At 42.3% G+C, this 23,289-nt stretch overlaps 1 protein-coding gene across 1 annotated transcript; it reads right to left on the bottom strand.

Moving 5' to 3' along the window:
* Positions 1 to 594: 594 nt before the first annotated feature.
* LOC140498852 (uncharacterized) lies at positions 595 to 21,398 on the bottom strand. The gene is made up of 4 exons (XM_072599642.1): positions 20,960 to 21,398; positions 15,159 to 15,285; positions 14,549 to 14,644; positions 595 to 5,568 (listed from the first exon to the last, which is right to left on the bottom strand). Exons 1-4 carry the CDS (start codon positions 20,975 to 20,977, stop codon positions 4,019 to 4,021), a joined length of 1,791 nt encoding a protein of 596 aa, XP_072455743.1. The 5' UTR covers positions 20,978 to 21,398; the 3' UTR covers positions 595 to 4,018.
* Between the last annotated feature and the right edge of the window lie 1,891 nt (positions 21,399 to 23,289).

The following is a 23,289-nucleotide window of genomic DNA, read 5'->3' as shown; positions in this document are numbered from 1 at the left end:
TTGCATCCTGGTACCCTAATAGTGATGTTCCAAGTAAATATTTTGGTTTTGTCTTGAAGAGAGTTTATTATGTTTTGTGAATCTACTCTGGAAATACACATGCATATTCAATAGTAGCTGCTATGGGTATCACACTGGCATTACAGAATGCCAAACAATAACTACTCAACCCTGATGACACTTCATAGCAGTGACAAAGGAAGCAAAGACCCTCCAGGGATCAGGATCTGACTATAGGAGGAAGTCCTTCTTAGGCAGTTCAGTGGCACAGTGGACAGAGCCCTGGACCTGGAGACAAGAAGCCCTGACTTCAAATCGAGATTCAGGTATTTTCAAGTTGTATGACCAAGGTTTCTGATACTGTCAGTGGTGAGGGCTTACAGAAAATTGTGTCAAAATTGGGTTGCCTGGAGAAGCTTATCAGTATTGTATGTCAGTTTCATGACAGCAGGCCTGCCCACCATGGACGATACTCTCACACGTTCCCAGTCACCAATGAAGCGAAGTAAGGCTGAGTGCTTGCTCCCATGTTTCGTAGCATGTTTTCAGCGATGCTGTCAGATGTCTTCAAAGAGGACAAACATGGCATCAAGATCAGCTACCACACTGATGCAAATGATTTATTTATTTATTATTGTTTATAGATTATTTCAAAAAGGCTCCAAGCCAAGACTAAAGCTGGGAGAGCTGGTACATGACTTTTTTTGTTCACAGGCGATTGTGCACTCAATCCAACCTCTGAAGCTGAAATGCAATAAAGGGTGGATCGATTCTCTGCTGCTTGTGCTAATTTTGGCCTAACAATTAACACCAAGGAAACACAGGTTCTCAGCTAGCACCACACCATCATCCATACATGGAACTGACATTTACAGCAGAGGAAGAAGTTCTGAATTCTGTGGATAAGATCACTTACCTTGGCAGTATACTTTTCAGGGATGTCCACAGGACAATAAGGTTGATGCATGCATAGCCAGAGCTAGCTCAGTGTTTGGGAAGCTCCAAAGGAAAGCATGGGAGAGAAGAGGTATTAGACTGACTACCAAACTGAAGGTCTACAGAGCCATTATGCTGACCTCACTGTTGTATGCTTGCGAAACGTGGACAGTCTACCCGAATCATGCCACGAAACCAAATCACTTCCATCTGAATTGTCTTATGAAAATTCTGAAGATCACCAGGCAAGATAAGGTACCAGACATTGAGGTACTTTCTTGAGCTAAACTGCCAATCATTCAAACTCTACTACAGGAAGGGCAACATCAATGGACTGGCCACATTGTTCAAATGTCAAACATATGCTTGCCTAAAAGACTTTTACAAACTCAAGCAAAGTAGGTGCTCACATGGTGGTCAGAAGAAGTGATAAAGCACACTCTCAAGGTCTCTCTGAAGAACTCTGGAATCAACTGCATGACATGAGAGACACTGACAAAGGACTGCCCAGCATGGAGTGCCAGCAAAGAAGGTGCTGTATTTTATGAGCAAAGTAGAATTGCAATAGCTCAAAAGAAATATGAGATGCACAAATTTAGACATCTCCACTCCAAATGTGGATGACTATTTGTGCCTGACCTGTGGTAGAACATTCCAAGCTCATACTGTTCTGATCAGCCATAGTCAGACACATTGTACCTTGATTCCAACATTAGTGATATCATTTTGGCGCTCTTTGAAAATGCACAATAGACCCTGGGTAAATCACTTAATCTCCCTCTGACTCAGTTTCCTCAATTGTAAAATATGGATCATAACAGCATCTACTTCTCACCACATCCCAAAACACCATCTCTTGGCTGTTTCTGTACTAAATCAAGAAGAGGAAGTAAGTCTGCCTAAAAATTTTGGATAAGGCAGAAAGTTATGCTTTACAGGTAGGGATTTGGAATCTCTAATAATAAGAGCAAACACAAAAGACATGCACAAACAATGGGTTGAGCACACATATAAATGGGTTATAGGAAGCATCACATACTATGAACAATCAGAAAAGTAAGAAAAAGGCAGAAAAGGCAAGGGCGGCATGAAAGTGGTAGCATGATTGTCCTTGAGACTACAATGATATTAAAATGGTGGGAGATAACATTGCTTCAGCTAATTACAAAGCATGGGAAAGCATGTAAGGGAAATTTTGGAAGTCTGGTTCCTACCCTTTAGTTGAGGAGTCATAACTAAGTTGTTTGTTGAGGCACTGGAGAAAAACCATGAAAGGTCTACTATTGTGAGCACGATCACTATCACTATAGTGCTTTAATGGATAGTAACTTGTCAGATATATTTTAAGAAAGGATTATTTTTCAGGCACACAGTGGACTAGATGGGTACTGAAGATCCAAATAACTTATGAAGTGTGCTAGTAATTAAACATTTACCAACACACCCCTGCATAACTATCAAATTGGGTGATTATGTGAAATTTTCTGGTTCTTCTCTAAGTGGTTAGAAGAAATGTGGTTAGAGAAAACAATAATTCTGAGTCAGTAGAGATGGTGTCCTGTGGATATCTTAAGCTCGACATGTCCAAAACCTTTCTCCACAAAGTCTCCCCTCTCTAAGATGTTGAGGTACCATTACTATAGAGGGCACCACCTTCAGTCCAGTCATCTAGGTTTAAAACCTAAATATTCTCTCCCATTCCTCCTCTCACCCTCCATAGCCAATTTGTTGTTAGGACCTGTCAATTTTGCCTTGGTAACATCTCTCATGTACAGCCCTTTTTCTCCTCTGACACAGCCAGTCCACTGATGCAGGCCCTTATCATCTCAAGCTTGGTTTATGACAACAGTCTTTTTGTTGGCCTCCCTGCCTCAGTTCTTTCCCACTCCAGCCCATCTTCCACTCAGTTGTCAAATTAACCTCCACTACATGCATGTCCCCCCTTCTCCACTCAATAAACTCCAGTGGTTCCTTATTCCCTCCAGAAGCAAATGTAAAATCCTCTGGCATTCAAAGTCCTTTAAAACTGGCCTTCCTCTCACCTTTCCAGGTTTTTATGCCTCACTCGATCCCATATATTCTTTGATTAAGTGAAACAGCATCTTCATTATTCCTTACACAAGATACTCCATCTCAAAACTACATACATTTCCATAGCTTTCCCATGCTCAAAATACTCCATTTCCTGGCTTCCTTCGCTTCTTTCCAATCCCAGATAAAACCCTACTTTCTGTAGAAAGAAGAAGCTTTTCCAATCCTCTTTAATGTCTTCCCTATGTTGACTGTCTCCAATTTATCCTGTATATATCTTGATTTTACAATTGTTTTCATGTTGCCCTTATCCTTGAGGACGAGAACCATTTTTTGCCTTTCTGTAAATTTAGTACAGTGCCTGGCACATAGGAGGGACTTAATAAATGCTAACTGATTGACTAAAGGATAAAATATCTGGCAGATGACAAATTTTGGCTTATAAAAACATGCATTATCTATTGTAATCAGGACTTTGGAAAAGGGAAGCTTTGGGGTTGGAGACCTGAAAGGAAAATGTTTGGAAGTGATGTCAGAAAATCAGATGAAATTCTCCTTCACTTAGAAAGTATATATTTAATATTACTTCTACAATTTTCAGTAAAATATCTATTCTGGCTAATTTTGTCAAAATTTTTATATTCTTAAGGCTTAATTTTCATAAGATATTACTCAGTATGAGATCTCGGATACTGAGTAAGACTTCTAATTCAGGAGAAAATTTTCCCACATTTATTATATAAAGTTTCTCTTCAGTATGAAGTTTCTGATGAGCAATAAAATGTATGGAAGGCTTTCTCACATTCATTAATTCTCCCCACTATTAATTCTGCAACATATACTGAATTCCACGCTCCCATGGAAGGCCTTCCCATTTTCTATACACTTACAAATTTTCTAATATAGTTCTGTGTTGGAGGTAAGGGATAGCTTATGGAGAAGCTGTCCATATTTATTACATTTGTAAGCCTTCTCCAATTAATAGTTAATTCTCTGATGTTCAGGAAGTTTTCTTAACTCTGGCAGAAAGTCTTCCTACAGTCATTACAACTTAATATTTTTCTCTAGTATGAATCTTCTGGTGTCGAGTAAGTCCAGAACTCTGGCAGAAGGCTTTTCCACACTCATTACATTCATAAGGTTTTTCTCCAGTATGAATTCTCTGATGCTGAGTAAAATGTATGCTGCGGTTGAAAGCCTTCCCACACTCACTGCATTCAAAAGGTTTTTCACCAGTATGAATTCCCTGATGTTGAATAAGATGTGTGCTTCGATTAAAAATCTTCCCACATTCATTGCACACATAAGACTTTTCTCCTGCATGAATTCTCTGATGTTTAATAAGTTTTGACATCCAATAGAAGGCCTTGCCACATTTATTACATTCATAAGGTTTCTTTCCACTATGAATCCTGTGATGGGAAGTAAGGGATGACCTACGACTGAAAGTCTTCCCACACTGATTGCATTCATAAGGTTTCTCTCCACTATGAATTCTCTGATGTTCAGTTAGTCCTGAATTCCATCGGAAGGCCATCCCACATTCATTACATTCATACGGTTTCTCTCCAGTGTGAACTCTCTTATGTTCAGTAAGGAGTGCAATTCGGCCAAAGGCCTTCCCACATTCATTACATTCATACGGTTTCTCTCCAGTATGAGTTCTCTGATGTTGAATAAGGTGTATGCTCTGGTGGAAGGCTTTACCACACTCACTGCATTCATAAGGTTTCTCTCCAGTATGAATTCTCTGATGTTTTGTAAGTTCTGAGGTCCAGTAGAAGGCCTTGCCACATTCATTGCATTCGTAAATTTTTTGCCCACTATGAATCCTGTAATGGGAAGTAAGGGAAGACCTATGACTGAAAGTCTTCCCACATTCATTACATTCATAAGGTTTCTCTCCGGTATGAATTCTCTGATGTTCAATAAGCCCTGAGCTCCAACGAAATACCTTTCCACATTCATTACATTGATAAGATTTCTCTCCCATATGAATGCTCCAATGTTCAATTAGGCTACTGTGGAAAGACATTCCACATTCATTACACTTACGGGGTTTCTCTCCAGTAATGATTGTTGGGAGAGAAGTAATGGATGAGCTCTGGTAAGTTTTTCTACTTTCATTAAATTCATGAGGTTTCTCTTCAGTATTTATTCTATGACATTTTAAAAACTCTGAATTATAACTGGAAGATTTCTCATATTCATCAAATTTAGAAAATATCTTCTTCAAACAGATTCTATTACACTTACTGGAGTCAGAATACAATCTGAAGCTCTTTCTAAGTTTATCATATTGATGGAAACTCTTTCCAGCATATAGTTTTTGTTGGGAAACAAAGGTTGGCTCTAGACCAATGATTCTATCATATTTCTTACATCTGTGGTACTTCAATTTATTGGAAGTTTTCCTTTGAAAAGTTCTTACTTGCTTAGAATGTTTCTTCTCACAGGTCTGCCATCTTTCCAACCCAGCCTGACATTCTATCAACTTGGAGACACAGGGACCACCCCTTTTGAAACTTTCTTGGAATGATTCTTCTATAGAAATGTCCAGCCTTGGAAGTGACTCCTTGATTTCAGGTCTGCTCTCCCAATCTGAAACACAGAAAAAGTAAATACTTTCTTTTTTTTTGTACATTTGGTCCTCTCTTCCATTTCCTCCATTAAAAAAAAATGACTGTTGAACTATAAAGTCTAAAAAAAATAATACTATCACTGTATGATTATTTATCTACTTAATTTATAAAAAGCATTTATACTAATCTTCACAACAACTTTGAGTAGTAGGTAGGTTAGTCATGTAATTTTTTTACTGTTATGATTACTGTGTATTTCTCTCCATCCTATTTCCCCCATTTATCCTTCCCTCTCTCTCCTTTCACCCTTTGTCTCCTCAAGCGTTTTGCTTCTGACTGTTGCCTCCCCCAATCCTTCCTCCCTTCTATCAGCCACCTCCTCTCATCTCCTTTCCTGCTACTTTCCTGTAGGGTAAGATATATTTCTATACCCGAGTGTGTATGTTATTACCTCTTTGAGTGAATTCCGAAGTACTCTCCTTCACCTCCTCTATTCCCCCTACCACCACTATAAAAGTTTTTTCACGTCTCTTATGTGAGTTAATTTACACCAATCTACTTCTCCCTTTTCCCTTCTCCCAGTGCATTCCTCTTTCAGAAAAACCTGGACTTACAGAAACTTATGCAAAGTGAAATAAGCAGAAGCAGAAGAACATGGTACACAGTAGCAGCAATGTTGTATGATAATCAACTCTGAATGACTTAGGTCTTCTTAGCAATACAATCATCTAATATAATTCCAAAGGACTTATAATGAAAAATATACTATCCATCTTCAGAGAAAGAACTGATAGATTCTGCATGAAGACTGAAACAACTTTTTTTTAACTTTATTTTCTTGGGTTGGTTTTTTTGTGCATGTGCATTTTCTGTCACAACATGACTAATATGGAAATGTTTTGCATGACTGCATGTATGTAACCTATATCAAATTGCTTGCCTTCTCAGTGAGGAGGGAAGAGAGGGAGAGAGAATATATAACTCAAAAATTTTTTAAAACAAATGGCAAAAAGTGTTTTCACATATACTTTGCAAAAAAACAATAAAATTTTTAAAATTAAGCCCTAGTATTTTCTTCTACATGAAGCCTTTTGTAATTCCCCATAGCTACAAGGACCTACCCTCACCAAACCACCTTTTATTTATGCTGCATCTATTCTGTTGATGTTCCTCAGTCATTTTTCCATCATGTCCAATGTCTTCACTTGGGGTTTTCTTGGCAAATAAACTGAAATAGCTTGCCATTTCCTTCTTTGGTTCATTTTACAGGTGAGGAAGCAGAGGCAAACAGGGTTAAGTGACTTGTCCAGAGTCACAGAGACAGTAAGTGTGTAAGGCCACATTTGAATTCACAAAAACGAGTTTTCCTGATTTCAGGCCCAGTGTTACCTGATTGCCCATAAAACAAACAACTGTGGTTGTTCAGTCATGTCCAACTCTTTGTGACCCTACTGGTGTTTTTTTGGCAAAGATACTAGAGTGGTTTGCCATTTCCTTCTTTGGGTCATTTTCAGATGAGGAAACTGAGGAAAATAGGATTAAATGATTTGTCTGGGGTCACACAGCTAAGTATCTGAGGACCAATTTGAACTCAGGTCTTTCTGACTCCAGACTCAGCTGCCTAAATGCCCTACTTAACAAGTAGAAGAAATTCAACCAAGATTAGGAGGGAAGCAGAAAACTGGGAAGGAATTTTTTTTAATTAAATAATTTATTTGTTTTCAGTTTTTTACAATTACTTCCATATATCTTGGATTTTTCCCGCTTCCTCTTCCTTCTTCCCCCTCCCTCCCCAAGATGGCATGCAATCTTATATAGGTTCTACAAATACATTCTTATTAAATACATTTTCACCTTAGTCATGTTGCATAGAAGAAATAAAATGAATGGGAGAAACTATGAAAAAAAATAAAACATAACACGAGAAAATGATCTGTTTGATTCTGTGGTCCAATTCCATAGTTCTTTCTCTGGATGTGGAAAGCATTTTACCTCGAGTCCATTGGGAATTTTTTTAGGTCCTTGTACTGCTGTAAAGGGCTAAGTCTACCAGAAAAATTCCTTGCACACTGTGGTTGTTGCTGTATACAAAGTTCTCCTGGTTCTGTTCCTTTCACTTAGCATCATTTCATATAGATTCTTCCAGGCCTCTCTGAAGTCTTCCTGTTCATCACTTCTTATAGCACAACAGTATTCCATTACATTCATATACCATACTTTATTCAGCCATTCCCCAATTGATGGGTGTCCTCTTGATTTCCAGTTCTTGGCCACCACAAAGAGAGTTGCTATAAATATTTTTGTACATGTGGGACCCTTTGGGAAAGAATTTTCACAACTAGTATCTGTGATAAAGACCTCATTTCTAAAATATATAGAGAACTCAGTCAAATTTACAAGAATACCAGTCATTCCCCAATTATAAATGGTCAAAAGATATGAACAGATAGTTCTCAGAGGAAAAAATTAAAGCTATCTATAATCATATGAAAAAATGCTCTAAATCACTATTGATTAGAGAGATGCAAACAAAACAACTCTGAGGCATCACATCACACCTCTCAGATTGGCTAACATGACAAAACAGAAAGATGACAAATGTTGAAGAAGATGTGGGAGAGTTGGAACACTAATTCATTGAGGGTAGAGCTATGAGCTGATTCAACCATTCTGGAGAGCAACCTGGAACTATGCCCAAAGGGATATTGCTGGGGTTGGAAGCTCAATTCCATGTGGACAGTCTCGGGTGGGTAAAGGTGGGAACTTCTAAATCTTAGAGTTCTCACGAGGCCCCCCCAGGAAACGACTGGGAATCGAGGTGAACCGAGCTATCTCGTGTATTTCCGCCTCTTCCCGTGAGAAAGGTGATGGGAGAGAGCTCTCCCCGCCCTCGAGATTGTCCCGGATCTGGGCACACCTAGTTACCTAACAGGCACGGTATTCAGATGCAAACTATGCGGCTGGAGAGCTTAAGTAGGATCAGGAAAGCCTGAAAGCTCTCTTGGGCGGAGGGGCCACGTGTGAGGACACAAGGCTCTGCTTTTCCTCTCTCTTCTCTCCCCTCCCCCTCTCTCCCTACTTACACTTCTATTTCCAATCTCTTATTGTAAGATCTTTGCCTCCTTGGGAGATTCTTCGCTCCCTCCTAAGGAAGAATTCCCCTGCACTTGTAACCGAGACCCTGAATAAAGCTCAACCCTTGTTCGACTCTGGAACGTCCTTTCTCTCATACGAGCATCCGGTTTGGCCAGCCGAAGACCTCCGATAGAGGTAAGGTAAGACTCGGGTAGCCCACATGCCTCTAGGCCTGGCAGGATATAAAAATGGACAGCAATATCGCTTCTAGGGCTATATCTCAAAAAGATCATAATGAGCGAAGGACCCACACGTAGAAAAATATTTATATCACCTCTTTTTGTGGTGGCCAAGAACTAGAAATTGAGGGGATGTCCATCAATGGGGGAATGGCTGAATAAGTTGTGGTATATGAATGCAATTGTGGTGGCCAAGAACTAGAAACTGAGGGGATGTCCATCAATGGGGGAATGGCTGAATAAGTTGTGGTATATGAATGTAATGGAATACTGTTGTGCTATAAGAAATGATGAACAGGTGGACTTCTGAAAAACCTAGAAAGATTTATATGAATTGATGCTGAGTAAAATGAGCAGAACTAGGAGAACATTATACGCAGTTGCAGCCACAGTGTGCGAGGACTGTTTCTGGTAGACCTAGCCCTTCACAGCAATGCAAGGACCTAAGACATTCCCAAAGAACTCTTGAGGTAAAATGCAATCCACATCCAGAGAAAGAATTATGGAATTGGAACTCAGAATGAAGCAGACCATTTTCTCTTGTGTTATGTTTTGGTTTGGTTCATTTTTTTCTCATGATTCCTCTCATTCATTTTAATTCTTCTGTGCAACATGACTAATGTGAAAATGTGTTTAATAGGAATGTATGTGTAGAGTTCATGTAAGATTGCATGCCATCTCAGGGAGGGAGGGGAGAGGGAAGGGGAGGAGATTTAAAACTTATGAAAGTAATTGTTGAAAACTGAAAATAAATGAATTAAATTTAAAAAAAAAAAAGAAACGATGGAGGCAGAGCCAAGATGGCAGAGTAGAAAGACGCACGTACACTAGCTCTTCCCCCACAGCCCATAAAATACCTGTGAAGGAAGACTCTCAACAAATTCTAAAGCAACAGAGGCCACAGAACACCAGAGTGGAGATTTCCAGCCCAGGGTGACCTGAAAGGCCAACAGGAAAGGTCTGTCACACTGGACATGAAGAGGAGCCCAGCCCAGCCTTGGCCTAGCAGCACAGCTCCAGGAGGAGGACTTGGGCAGGCCTCAGAGGCGGAATCCCAAGTGGCAGTAGTTGAGGTTTGCGGATCCCTCAACCAAGAGGCACCAAAGGTCAGTGAGAGGATTTTTTCAGCTGACTAAGAAGGAGAGGGGCCTTCTCATACATACCTCCAGCCTCAAGCAGCAACAGAGGCCACATGGGGAGTGGGGGGAGGGTAGCAGCTCCCACAGCAGCCTGCATCCATTGTTGGATCATAAAACCCCAGGGGGAACTGAGCAGCTGATTCTTACTTCAGACTTGTGTAGGAGACCTGCCCCCACCAAAAGCCCCTGGGGTATTTGAGCAGTTTATCTGAATCTCAGCCCCTAGTGCTGGCTTGGTGGAACTGGAAGCCAGGTAGCTGTGGAGGGGAAACTCTACTACTTGCAGATTCTGGGCACATAAGTTTCTGATTGCTTTCACACAATGTCTATGCTTGACTGTGTCACCTTGGAGCAACTGAGATCTTACAGATCCCCAGAGTATACTCTACTCTTGCCAAAGGACTCAAAAATCAAGTAACTGGCTGGGAAAATGCCCAAAAAAGTGAAAATAAACAAGACTACAGAAGGTTACTTTTCTGGTGAACAGATATCTTTTCCCATCCTTTCAGATGAGGATGAACAATGCTTACCATCAGGGAAAGAGATAAAAGTCAAGGCTTCTGTATCTCAAACATCCAAAATAAGTATTCAGTGATCTCAGGCCATGGAAGAGCTCAAAAAGGATTTTGAAAATCAAGTCAGAGAGGTGGAGGAAAAATTGGGAAGAGAAATGAGATGCAAGAAAATCATGAAAAAGAAGTCAACAACTTGCTAAAGGAGATCCAAAAAAAATGCTGAAGAAAATAACACCTTTAAAAATAGGCTAACTCAATTGGCAAAAGAGGTTCAACAAGCCAATGAGGAGAAGAATGCTTTCAAAAGCAGAATTAACCAAATGGAAAAGGAGGTTCAAAAACTCACTGAAGAAAATAGTTCTTTAAAAATTAGAATAGAACAGATGGAGGCTAATGACTTTATGAGAAACCAAGAAATCACAAAACAAAACCAAAAGAATGAAAAAATGGAAGATAATGTGATATATCTCATTGGAAAAACAACTGACCTGGAAAATAGATCCAGGAGTGACAACTTAAAAATTATGGGACTACCTGAAAGCCATGACCAAAAAAAGAGCCTAGACATCATTTTTCATGAAATTATCAAGGAAAACTGCTCTGATATTCTAGAACCAGGGGGCAAAATAAATATTGAAAGAATTCACTGATCACCTCCTGAAAGAGATCCAAAAAGAGAAACTCCTAAGAACACTGTAGCCAAATTCCAGAGTTCCCAGGTCAAGGAGAAAATATTGCAAGCAGCTAGAAAGCAACAATTTGAGTATTGTGGTAATACAATCATGATAACACAAGATCTAGCAGCTTCTACATTAAGGGATTGAAGGGTGTGGAATATGATATTCCAGAAGTCAAAGGAACTAGGACTAAAACCAAGAATCACCTACCCAGCAAAACTGAGTATAATACTTCAGGGGGAAAAATGATCTTTCAATGAAATAGAGGACTTTCAAGCATTCTTGATGAAAAGACCTGAACTGAAAAGAAAATCTGACTTTCAAACACAAGAATGAAGAGAAACATGAAAAGGTAAACAGTAAAGAGAAATAACAAGGGACTCACTAAAGTTCAACTGTTTACATTCTTACATGGAAAGACAATATTTGTAAGTCTTTTAACTTTTTTCAGTATCTGGGTAGTTGGTGGGATTACACACACACACACACACACACACACACACACACACAGAGAGAGAGAGAAAGAGAGAGAGAGAGAGAGAGAGAGAGAGAGAGAGACAGAGACAGAGACAGAGACAGAGACAGAGACAGAGACAGAAAGACAGAGAGACAGAGAGCACAGGGTGAGTTGAATAGGATGAGATTATACCTAAAAAAATGAAATTAAAGTGTGAGAGTGGAATATATTGGGAGGAGAAAGGGAGAAATGGAATGGGGCAAATTATCTCATAAAAGAGGCAAGAAAAAGACTTTTCAAAGGAGGGAAAAAGGGGAGAGGTAAGAGAAAACGTGAAGCTTACTCTCATCACATTTGACTCAAGGAAGGAATAAAATACACACTCATTTTGGTATGAAAACCAATTTTACAATGCAGGGAAGTGGGGAGAAGGGGATAAGCTGGGTGGGGGGGGAAGATGGAAAGGAAGGCAATGTGAGGAGGGAGCAATTAGAAGTCAACACTCTTGGGGAGGGACAAGGTTAAAAGAGAGAATAGAAGAAATGGGGGGCAGGATAGGATGGAGAGAAATATAGTTAGTCTTACACAACACGACTATTATGGAAGTCATTTGCAAAACTACACAGATATGACCTCTATTGAATTGCTTGCCTTCCCAATGGGGATGGGTGGGGAGAGAGGAAGAAAGACAAGTTGGAACTCAAATTTTTAGGAACAGCTTTTGAGTATTGTTCTTGCATACAACTGGGAAATAAGAAATACAGGCAACGGCGTACAGAAATTTATCTTGCCCTACAGGACAAAAGAGAAGATGGGGATAAGGGAAGGGAGGGATGTTAGAAGGGAGGGCAGATTTGTGGTAGGGGTAATTAGAATGCTTGCCGTTTTGTGGTGGGGGGAGGGGAGAGATGGGGAGAAAGTTTGGAACTCAAAATTTTGTGGAAATAATGTTGAAAACCTAAAATAAATAAATAATTAAAAATAAATGAACAAATTTTAAAAAATAAAATAAACAAAAAAAAGAAATGATGAACAGGCAGACTTCAAAAAAACCTGGAAAGACTTACATGACCTGACACTGAGTAAAACGAGCAGAACCAGGAGAACATTGTGCACAGTCATAGCCACAGTATGTGAGCACTGTTTCTGATAGACTTCGCCCTTCTCAGCAATGTAAGGACTTAAAAGGACTCATGATGCAAAATGCCATTCACACCCAGGGAAAGAACTATGGAGTCAAAATGCAGAATGAAGCTGACTGTTTTCTCTTTTGTCAGGTTTTGTTTATTCTCATGGTTTCTCCCATTCATTTTAATTCTTCTATGCAATATGACTAATGGGAAAATGTGTTTAATAGGAATGTATGTGTAGAGCCCATGTAAGATTGCATGCCATCTTGGGGAGGGATTGGGGACAGGGAGGGGGAGAAAATTTGGAACTTATGGAAGTGACTGCTAAAAACTGAAAACAAATAAATTAATGAATTTGGGGGGAAAAAGAAAGAACAATAAAGCAAAAAAACAAGTAGAAGAAATTAAACTGTTGCAGACAAAGATTAATGGATTTAATTATAAAAAAAATAAAGCATTTCTCTCCAACAAAAATCAAAGCATCCAAAATAACATGGACAGAAATAGACTGGGAAAAAATTTCTTCCACATTTCTGCTAGAAAGTTGGCATTCAGTCTATAGAAACTGATATAGATTTATTTCCCTAAAGATAAACAGTCAAAATTTGTAAATATCCAGTTCTTAAAAGGAACACAAATTATCAGTAACCTTCTGGAAAAACTATTCAAACTCTCTAGATATCAAAGACATCAAAATGAAAAAACTCTGAGACTCCACTTTGCTCCCTTTAAATTGACAAAGGATTAAAACCTAGAAAATTAGGCATTATTAAGCTAACGAGAAACAAATGGGCTCCTCTACTGTGCATGGGGCCAGGAACTGGGGCCATCCCCTTCAAAGGCAATATGGCAACATACATGACAACGTACAAAAGAAAGACCAAGACTCCTACTTTCCCCTGACCCAGTAATCCTGCTAGTAACTCGGTACTTTCAGGTAGCTGTGAAAGGAAACAAAATCTGGTGACAGGCTCCTGAAAGAGGCTGATGCTGACGGATCTGACCTGCCGTGGGTTAATTAGTAGCCACTACATTTTCAGTCTGGGCAAGACAGGGCCACTCAATCTCAAAATAATAATAACACTTGCAAAAATAATAATAAAAACCAATACCAATAATAACGGTGATGATGATAATGATAATTATTAACAACAATTTCAAAAGGCCAAAAATAAATCTTGTGTCTAACAACTGTTATAGCTCCATTCTGGTATTTACATATGGCACAGCACCTCTGTAACAGCTATGGTTTAAGAATGTAAGGATACGTGGAACTCGATCTAAAAAGTAACGTAAGAAAGCAAAGTCAGAACACACACTGACCACACCTCTGTAAAACTAACAGACATAATCCTAAAAAACTTTAAAATAAGAAGTGACTAGAATGGGATGCAGAAACAGGGCACTTGTGTTCATACTCTGTTATTAATAAGCACATATTTTAAAACGAAATGAAGACTTGGGACAAGAGAAGTGAGATAGTGGGAGCCAAAGACTGGCTACTGAGGTCAAGTCAGAAGAGAAAGCAAAGAGGAGGCTTCTACTAATAGCATGGTTCCCTTGCTCGTGGCAGGCCATGGAAGAGGAAAGAGGTCAGAATGAAGCACTGAGCTGATGAGGCTTTGGGAAGGAACTAGTGCCACACTCTCAGTGTTCCTTCAAGGGTCTTGGGGGCACTTTGGAAACAGCTCCCTGGACAGCATTTTCAAGGGTTTCTCCTGTGCACCCAGCTAAGCTATGACTGCCTGATGATTCCCACACACTCACCTGGACAGGCCCTCGCTAGGACTGAGCCTTCTTGCATCCCAGGTGCTCCCTGCTGCTCCAGCTGCTCAATCACATCAGGGTTCGAATCCTCAAGTCCTGCCCAATGACAATAGGAAAGTGCTGGGCACAAAGAGCGCCTGCTGAATGCAAGCTTATCCAGTTAACTAGTATTGTTAAATGCCTACTATGTGCCAGGTACTATGCTAAGTGCAGTGCTAAGATACAATGGCAGGTATCAGTATTATTGGACAAACAAGGCTGTAAAGTGGATTTGGGCTCACGTAGTAAATAAATAAATCTGACTCATTTCCTGGTAAGAGGAGGGGACTCCAATCCAATGAATCTCCATGAAGGTGTACCTGACCTTAGAATTGTGTACCTGATAATCCCAGGACAATACAAATGAATTTCCTGTTTCTAGTTGCATCAATTGGAGACAATTCACCAGGTAAGAATTTGCAGAAATATGCTATTTCATGGCCTCAAAAGGAATAGGATTCTCAGGTCCCTGCATGTCTGACAATAGCTGATTAACCACCAAGACATACCTAGACTGGATGCAAAGATCCTTCGCTAGGCAGATCCCAAGTCCCCGGAGGAGCCTCCTTACCCAGGCAGACCAGGTTCCTGTAGTTCTCCAGCATCACCTCCCTGTAAAGCTCCTTCTGAGAAGGGCCCAGGTGCCCCCACTCTTCCCAGGAGAAGTTCACTGCCACATCCTTGAAAGTCACCAATTCCTGAAACACCAAATAAATTTGTGCTGACTCAGGGATCACCCTTCACAGACCAGGGAGGTAACAGGAGGCTGCCAGGAACTGAAGGGGGTGGTTCTCAGTTTTCCAATAGGTCAAGTATTTCCCTTGTACTACATAAACCCCATCATTTATACTAGATTTAAAAACATGTAATAAAACAAACAGAATATCATATATAAAGTACTTATTTCACAAAGGTATTCATTATCCCCATTTCACAGATGAGAAAACTAAAAATAAAAAACTTCAAGGGGAATGGTCAGGGTCACATGGCTAGAAATGATCAGAGCTAGCCCTTGAACTTGGGGCTTTGGATTCTCAAGTCTACACTTCACAACACTACATTGCCCCCTGCTTTGTGGCTTCTGGTCACCATCTCATATCATCCCCTCAGTTGTGCAGTGTACCTACCATAGGGCAACATGCATTTCATTTGGTGGGCCTTCATGTGAAATTGAAGGGGGCTTGCTCGAGGTATGTAGCTAATGTTTGTGCTTGGAGAAAAGGGTAGGCCACCAAGATGTGCCTGCTGCTGGCTACAGCTGCTAGTGTGGGGATTGGGATACCTGTTGTAACAGTAAGCACCCCGACATATAGAGGGAGACCTGATATCACAGGTTCTTTGATGTGCTTTTCTAAAAGGAAAGGCAACAGTTGAGGGGTTAGCAATCTCCTTTAATCAAACACATATATCATTCACCTAGTTCAGGGGAAAAAGTCAGCACCCTGAACTTTAGAGAAAGTATAGAGAAATCAAAGATAAAAAGACAAGGCTTCCAACTGTCTGACCGTAATCAATACATATATCACAAATCAATAGACAGATACAACTGCCTGACCATACACAGGAAGCACTAACATCTGGATTTTCAAAGCCGGGGGGCTCCAGAGTCTTATCTAGCCAAACAAACACTTTCAGTCAGTAAGCCCCAAACTCAGAGTATTTATACCTTTTGTGAGAGCCAGAGGGCAGCCCAAACCTTGAGAACCAGTGCCTCATTAACAAAAGGTGTGGGCCTTCCTACAAATCTTCCCTAATCAAATTCCCCTTCAAGGATGGGGAAGATTTTTAAGCACATTGAAATAATTAACAATAAAAGTATTATTATTATTAGAATAGGCAAAGAAGAAACTAAGTTATTACTCTTTGCAGATGATATGATGATATACTTAGAGAATCCTAGAGAATCATGTAAAAACTACTTGAAATAATAAACAACTTTGGCAAAGTTGCAGGTTACAAAATAAACCCACACAAATCATCTTCATTTTTGTATATGACTAACAAAGCCCAACAGCAAGAGACAGAAAGAGAAATCCATTTTTAAAGATATGGCAGACACTATACAATATCTGGGAGTCTACCTACCAAAACAAACCCAAGGACTATATGAACACAATTACAAAACACTTTTCACACAAATAAAGTCAGATCTAAGTAAGTGGAAAAACGTCAGTTGCTTGTGGGTAAGCCGAGCTAATATAATATAAATGGCAATTCTACCTAAATTGGTTTACTTACTCAGTGCCATACCAATCAAACTACCAGAAAATTATTTTCAAGAGCTAGAAAAAATAACATCAAAATTCATCTGGAAGAACAAAAGCTCCAGAACATTAACGGAATTAATGAAAAGAAATGCTAGAGAAGGTGGCTTAGTCATACCGGATCTTAAATTGCATTATAAATCAGCAATCATCAAGACCATTTGGTACTGGCTAAGAAACAGAGGGGTAGACCAGTGGAATATATTAGATATTCAAGACACAGTAGTCAATGAATATAGCAGTCTACTGTTTGATAAATCCAAGGACCCCAGCTTCTGGGATAAGAAATCACTGTTTAACAAAAACTGCTGGGAAAACTGGCTAAGAGTGTGGCAGAAACTGGGCATAGACCAATGCCTGACACTATACACAAGAATAAAGTCCAAATGGATACATGATCTGAAGACTGATACTATAAACAAATTAGGGGAACAAAGAATAGTGTATTTGTCAGATTTATGGAGAATGGAGAAATTTATGACCAAACAAGAGATAGAGAACATCATGAAGTACAAAATGGATAATTTTGATTACATTGTATTGAAAAGTTTTTGCACAAACAAACCCAATGTAACCAAGATTAGGAGGGAAGCAGAAAACTGGGAAAGAGTTTTTGCAACTAGCGTCTGTGATAAAGGCCTTATTTCTAAAATATATAGAGAACTGGGTCAAATTTACAAGAATACAAGTCATTCCCCAATTGATAAATGGTCAAAGGATATGAATAGGCAGTTTTTAGAGGAAGAAATTAAAGCTATTTATAGTCATATGAAAAATTGCTTTATATCACTATTGATCAGAGAAATGTAAATCAAAACAACTCCAAGGTACCCCATCACACCTATCAGATTGGCTAATATAACAAAACAGGTGGGAGAGTTGGAACACTAATTCATTGTTGGTGGAGCTGTGAGCTGATCCAACCATTCTAGAGAGCAATTTGGAACTATGCCCAAAGGGTTATAAAAAATGTGCATACCCTTTGACCCAGCAATATTGCTTCTAGGACTGCATCCCAAAGAAATCATAAAAATAGGAAAGGGTCCCACATGTACAAAAATATTTATAGCAGCTTTCTTTGTGGTGGCCAAGAAGTGGAAATTGACGGGATGCCCAACAATTGGGGAATGGCTGAACAAGTTGTGGTATATGAATATAATGGAATACTATTGTGCTATAAGAAATGATGAACAGGAGGACTTCAGCGAGGCCTGGAAGGACTTATACGAACTGATGCTGAGTGAAAGGAGGGGAACCAGGAGAACACTGTACACAGCAACAACCACAGTGTGCGAGGACTGTTTCTGGTAGATCTAGCCCTTCAGAGCAATGCAAGGACCTAAAACATTCCCAAAGGACTCGAGGTAAAATGCCATCCACACTCAGAGTTGGTTTGTTTTTTCTCATGGTTTCTCCCATTCATTTTAATTCTTACATGCAACATGACTAATGTGAAAATATGGTTAATAAGAATGTATGTGTAGAGTTCATGTAAGATTGCATGCTGTCTCAGGGAGGGAGGTGGGAGGAAAGGGCAGAAAATCTAAAACTTACAGAAGTGACTGTAGAAAACTGAAAACAAATAACCTAATTTAAAAAAAATAATTGTTAACCATACAAATACCTATATTGTTTCTAGTTAAAGAAATTCTTGCTTCTGTACTTTACTCCCGGTAAAGACTCTTGGGTTGAAAAAGGCAAGACTCAATCAGAGGAACTTGATTATGCTAAAATAAAAACAGCAAAGGATCCTATTTTGCTCACCATCACACTTGTTTAACGAGCTTTCATCAGGAGTCAAACTAGGGTAATTCAAGGCTCTTTGCTGGGTGCTAGGGATATGAAGACAAAGGCGAAATATCTCTTGTTCTCAAAGAGCTTGGATCTTACTGGGGCTCACAAAATAGCATTTGGTAAATATAAAACAGATGTGACAGGCAAACAAGTAAGGACTTGGGGAAATGGTACTTGAGCTCTGAACCCTGCAGGGAAAGGAGAGAAGGGAACTCACATTTATTAAGAACATACTATGTGCCAGGTAGTATTCAAGGGTCTTTTACAAATACTAACTCATTTGATCCTCGCAAGAACCCTGGAGGTAAGTGCTAATATTATCCCTTTTTTATAGATGAGGAAATTGAGGCAGAGAGAGGTTACATGACTTGTTTAGGCTCACACAGACAACAGTGCCTAAGACTGGATTTGAAATCAGGCCTTCCTGACTTTAGAATTGGCCACTCCATCCATTGAAACACCTCTGTTGCCTCTGCAATTCCAGAGATTCCAAGAGGTAGAGATAAGAAGCACACTCCAGGCATAGGGAATGGTCTGTTTAAAGTCACAGACACAGGAGATTGAATGTTATATACAACACATAGTCTGGCTTTGCTGAAATCCATAATAAGTATGTAGGAATATATGCCATCAGCCAATTTATAAAGCTTGGCAAGAACCAGATCCTGCAGGAGCTTAAATACACAGCAGAGAAGTCTGTATGTTGCCTGAGAGACAAAAGAGAGCCCCTGAAACTTGCTGAGCAGGGGAGTGATGTGGTCAGAGCTATGCTTTGGGAAGCTCTGGCTCTCTGGAAGATATGTTGGGGAAGGAAAAGACTTGAGGTGGGGACATGTGACAGTCTGGGCTGTGTAAGTATGTGAGGACAGGAGGGAGATCTGAGAAATGCTATGGAGGCTGCACCGATGAGGCTAAGTAAACAGCTAAAGATGAGGACTTCCAGGGTTCAAGGGGGATGGCAAGCGTCAGGAAGGCTTCTGAGGCTCAGGAACTGGCTGACCTCCAAGAAGGATGCTGGGGTCTCTGACAGAAATGGGGAAGCTTAAGGGCTACTGTTTCACCTGTGAGATAACCTAGTGCGAGTGACGTTAGGCTACATTGTATCTCATTTATGGTGCACTGTAATGCCAATGAAGCTAATTACGCTGAGAGGGCCAAAAAAAGTGGGGGAATGCTTAGGACAGCATGATACATCTGTCTAACATCAACGAAGATGACGAGGAAATAGATTTCGTCCAATCCTAGAATCAATGCCAAGGTCTTGGGGGTCCCAACGACATAAAAAAACTCGCTCCAACTCTCTCCTAGCCCCTCATCCTCCCTCAAGAAATGCTGGGGTGGCTCTCTTCCACAGGCAGGGAGACGAAGATTGAAAGCAATTGTTGCAGGCTGCTTGTTGAGAGGGATTTGGTCATGGTGGGAAGGGTCGTGGGATTATAAAATCTTGGGTCAAAACTGTTCAGAAGAGGTGTGGGGACCCCAATGCAGCCCATCATGATTAGAAAGATCCTCCATCATGGCCGTTTGCCTTGGTGTCACCCAGCATCCCAACCCCATGTGGGGAATGGCAGAAGCCGAGCTCAAGGGCTAAGGGCACCTAACGCCCCCAATTGTTAGATATCCAGCCCTAAGGGCATCCATATCCTTGTGGTAACAGAGCATGAAATTCCACGAGTTTAACGAATTAAAGCTGGGAGTCACACACCTGGTGCTAAAGAGATGCACGATGGGGGTGAACAGATCTCTTAGGGTGGGATCCTGTATTTCAGCCTGCTGGGTTTCCTTTGTAATCCAGTCTATTTTACTTTAACCATTTAAAGACAGGATTCCAAGAAGGGGTCCACAGGCTTCAGCAGACTGAGGGCCAGAGGGGTCCATGACACAAGAACAGTTAAGAGACCTTGCCCCAGTGTACTGCCAACCCAGAACTGAGTACACGCAAACAGGGGTATAAAAGTCACTAAAAGGATGTTGGACTAGGGAAAGGAAGTGGCCTGACAATGCCCAGCGGACCCCTCATGTCCGCTCTTCTCTCCATGGCCCCAGGCCCCTCCCCCTGCCTCCACTTGTGGGGGGGTCCCAGGCCCCCCTCAGCTGCACGCCTGAATCACAAATGTTTACTGACAGACTGGTTACTCACAGTTTACAGATGAGAAAACTGAGGCAGGCAGAGGGAAGCCATTTGTAGCAAGTGTCCCAAGCTGGATTTCAACCCACTCAGGTGTTCCCGACCGCAGACCCGGGGCCTCTGCTCAAAGATGGTGCCCACTCTGAGGGCGGGAATGCCACCCAAAGAAAGAAGCCTTGCACTCACCTGGCGGGCGGGGGGCATCCTCGCTTGCTTCCTGGGCGAAGGGCACACAGCAGGGGTTCACAGATGCTGCTGCGGACTGACTGAAGGCTGCATGAGGGATCCGTAGCTCAGCAGGGGGCCCGGAGGAGCCCTGCCCACGCCCAACACCCACCTCCCGCCCCTCCCCCACATCTGTTCTGTTGCACAATTAAGACCCTTGAGGACAGGGGGCTTCTGGGTTCTTCTTGTATCCTCAGAGCTCAGCACAGGGTCTGGCATACCGTAGGCGCTTCATAAATGCTCTCTAAAGGGGCCTCCTGACAATAGATCCTTCCACAGAGTGGGGGGAGGGGCTGGGAGAAAGATTGGGGCAGGAGAGTGCAAGGCAGGCGGGTGGAGGCCCGCAGGCCCACGTGCGGGCGGTCCTCTCGTTTTACAGACGAGCTGAGGCACGGGGTCACCCGGCCTGAAGCCTCAGGGGCAGACTACGCAGAGAGGAGGGGAAAGGGAGGGAGACGAGGAGGGAAAAAGAGAGGGTTCTAGGAGAGGCCGGGGAGGGAGGGAGCGCCGCATCCTGATTGGTTAGCCTTCCAGCCGCGCCTCCAAGGCCGGCCAATGGACGTGCTCTAGGGCCCTGCGCGAAAGGACTGCGCACGCGCAACTCTCCAAGACCACCCCGAGGAAGAGGGAGGGCTCCGAGAAGGGGCGCTGGGTGCTCCTTCCCTTCCGCCCGCTCTCCCGGGGATCCCCCCCTCCCCAAGGCCGGTCTCTGCACCGGCGGCGGTGGAAGCTGAGGACCGTGGAGCCGAGGCGACCGCGAACGCGCCCAGGACAGCAGAGGCCGGACCACATGGACGGCAGCGCCGGGGCAGGGAGAGTGCGGAGAGCGGAAGTGACGAATAAGGCAGCCCCTTGTTTCCAAGGCAACCACCGCCCGCGTGACTGAAGTACCGGAAGCCCGGGGAGGCCGAGGAGCGCGCGCGGCGGAGGGAAGCCAAGCGGTCGGGGAGAAATCCCCGGGACCCGAGCGAGCAGGAGGCTGGACAGCCCGATCTTGGGCGCCGTGGGTTGGCGCAAGCCCAGCCTGCCCGCCGGGGAGGCGCCCCGACTCTGCCCGTCACCCACACCCAGCCAGGGCACCCTCCAGCGGCACGCCCACAGCGAAGCAGCGAGCGTGCTCAGAAGCAGCCCCCACCTCAGGGAGAGTAACCGGCGTTGGAGCCGGGCCTTACGGATTTAAAAACAGACGGTGCAGAGCCAGGAAGACCCACGGCCCTGCGCTCTGGAAGACTAGGCATTGCAGGGAGGCGCTGCCTGCTCTCGGAGGAGTCTCCGCACCGGTGAAGTCACAGGTTCAGTCCTGCGGACGTGGGACGCTGTTCACCACGTAGTCGCTGGGCAGGCCTTGGGGCTGTGTAGGAGTCCTGGGAGTTACCTGGTAGAGATGGGCATTGAACTTGGCCCCCACTGAGATCGCCAGAAAAGAGCTTGGAGGGAGAAGAGGAGGAATCAGGACAGCCTTGGGTGACAGCCCCTGTGCCCTCTGGAATGCCCGTTTTGTAAACAAACATCCCTTTACCTTAAACATGTTCCTCGCCCACTCCTTCTCTCTACTAGTTCTTCCTGAAACCTGGCCTCCCCGACCACCCTTTCAGTGCTGACTGAGCCAGGGTGGGGAACCACTGACCTGGAGGCCAGCCATGGTCTTCAGGGTCATCAGGTGGAACCTTTTGACTGAGTCCAAGTTCTACAGACAAATATGTTTATTCAGAGGATTTGTTCTGTGAAGTCTGAAGTTTGGATTCCATCAAAGGGCCACGCTTGAGGACCTAGAGGGCCACTTTGAGGTCAGAGGTTCCCCACCCCTGATATCTTCACTCATTATTAGCACACTGATTGAAGTGGGAGAGTTGTAATAGGCCTTGCTCTCCAGTGCCATTTCCAGGTTCTGTCCTTCCTCCATCACTAGGTTACTTCTCATCCTTTTGAGGTTTATGTTATTCATATCTACCACCCAATCAAATTCCTGGTAGCTGTTGCCTGCAGTGTCCCCTCCCCCACTTCACTCCCTTCCTCAATCAGATACCTAGCTTACAATTTTTCTCTCCTTATCAACTCCTGCCTTTATTCTAAGGGACCTCAACATATATCCTGTTTCTTTTCCAAATACCCTAGTGTCAGAGTTTCTCAACTTGCTCTTCCCTGGTGAGCTAATCCCCTACCCCACCTCAGCCACAACAAATATGGTCATACCCTTGATCTTGCCATCACCTACAAATGTAGCACCTCCACGTTCAAGAATATTGAAATCCCTTTATCTGACCATAATCTATTCCCTTTTTACTTCTTCT

The sequence above is a fragment of the Notamacropus eugenii genome, chromosome 4 (assembly GCF_028372415.1).
Source record: "Notamacropus eugenii isolate mMacEug1 chromosome 4, mMacEug1.pri_v2, whole genome shotgun sequence".
Classification (NCBI taxonomy): domain Eukaryota; kingdom Metazoa; phylum Chordata; class Mammalia; order Diprotodontia; family Macropodidae; genus Notamacropus; species Notamacropus eugenii.
Note: the sequence above shows the minus strand (reverse complement) of the source record. Positions and strands in the feature narration are given on the sequence as shown.

Bases quoted from the DNA above. Each gene is read 5' to 3' on its own strand.
- LOC140498852 (XM_072599642.1), bottom strand. The intron at 14,645-15,158 runs GTAAGGAGGCTC...GTCATTGGGCAG, and splicing joins CAGGAACCTGGTCTGCCTGG to GACTTGAGGATTCGAACCCT. The intron at 5,569-14,548 runs GTGAGTGTGTGG...TCTGTGTTTCAG, and splicing joins CCTAGCGAGGGCCTGTCCAG to ATTGGGAGAGCAGACCTGAA.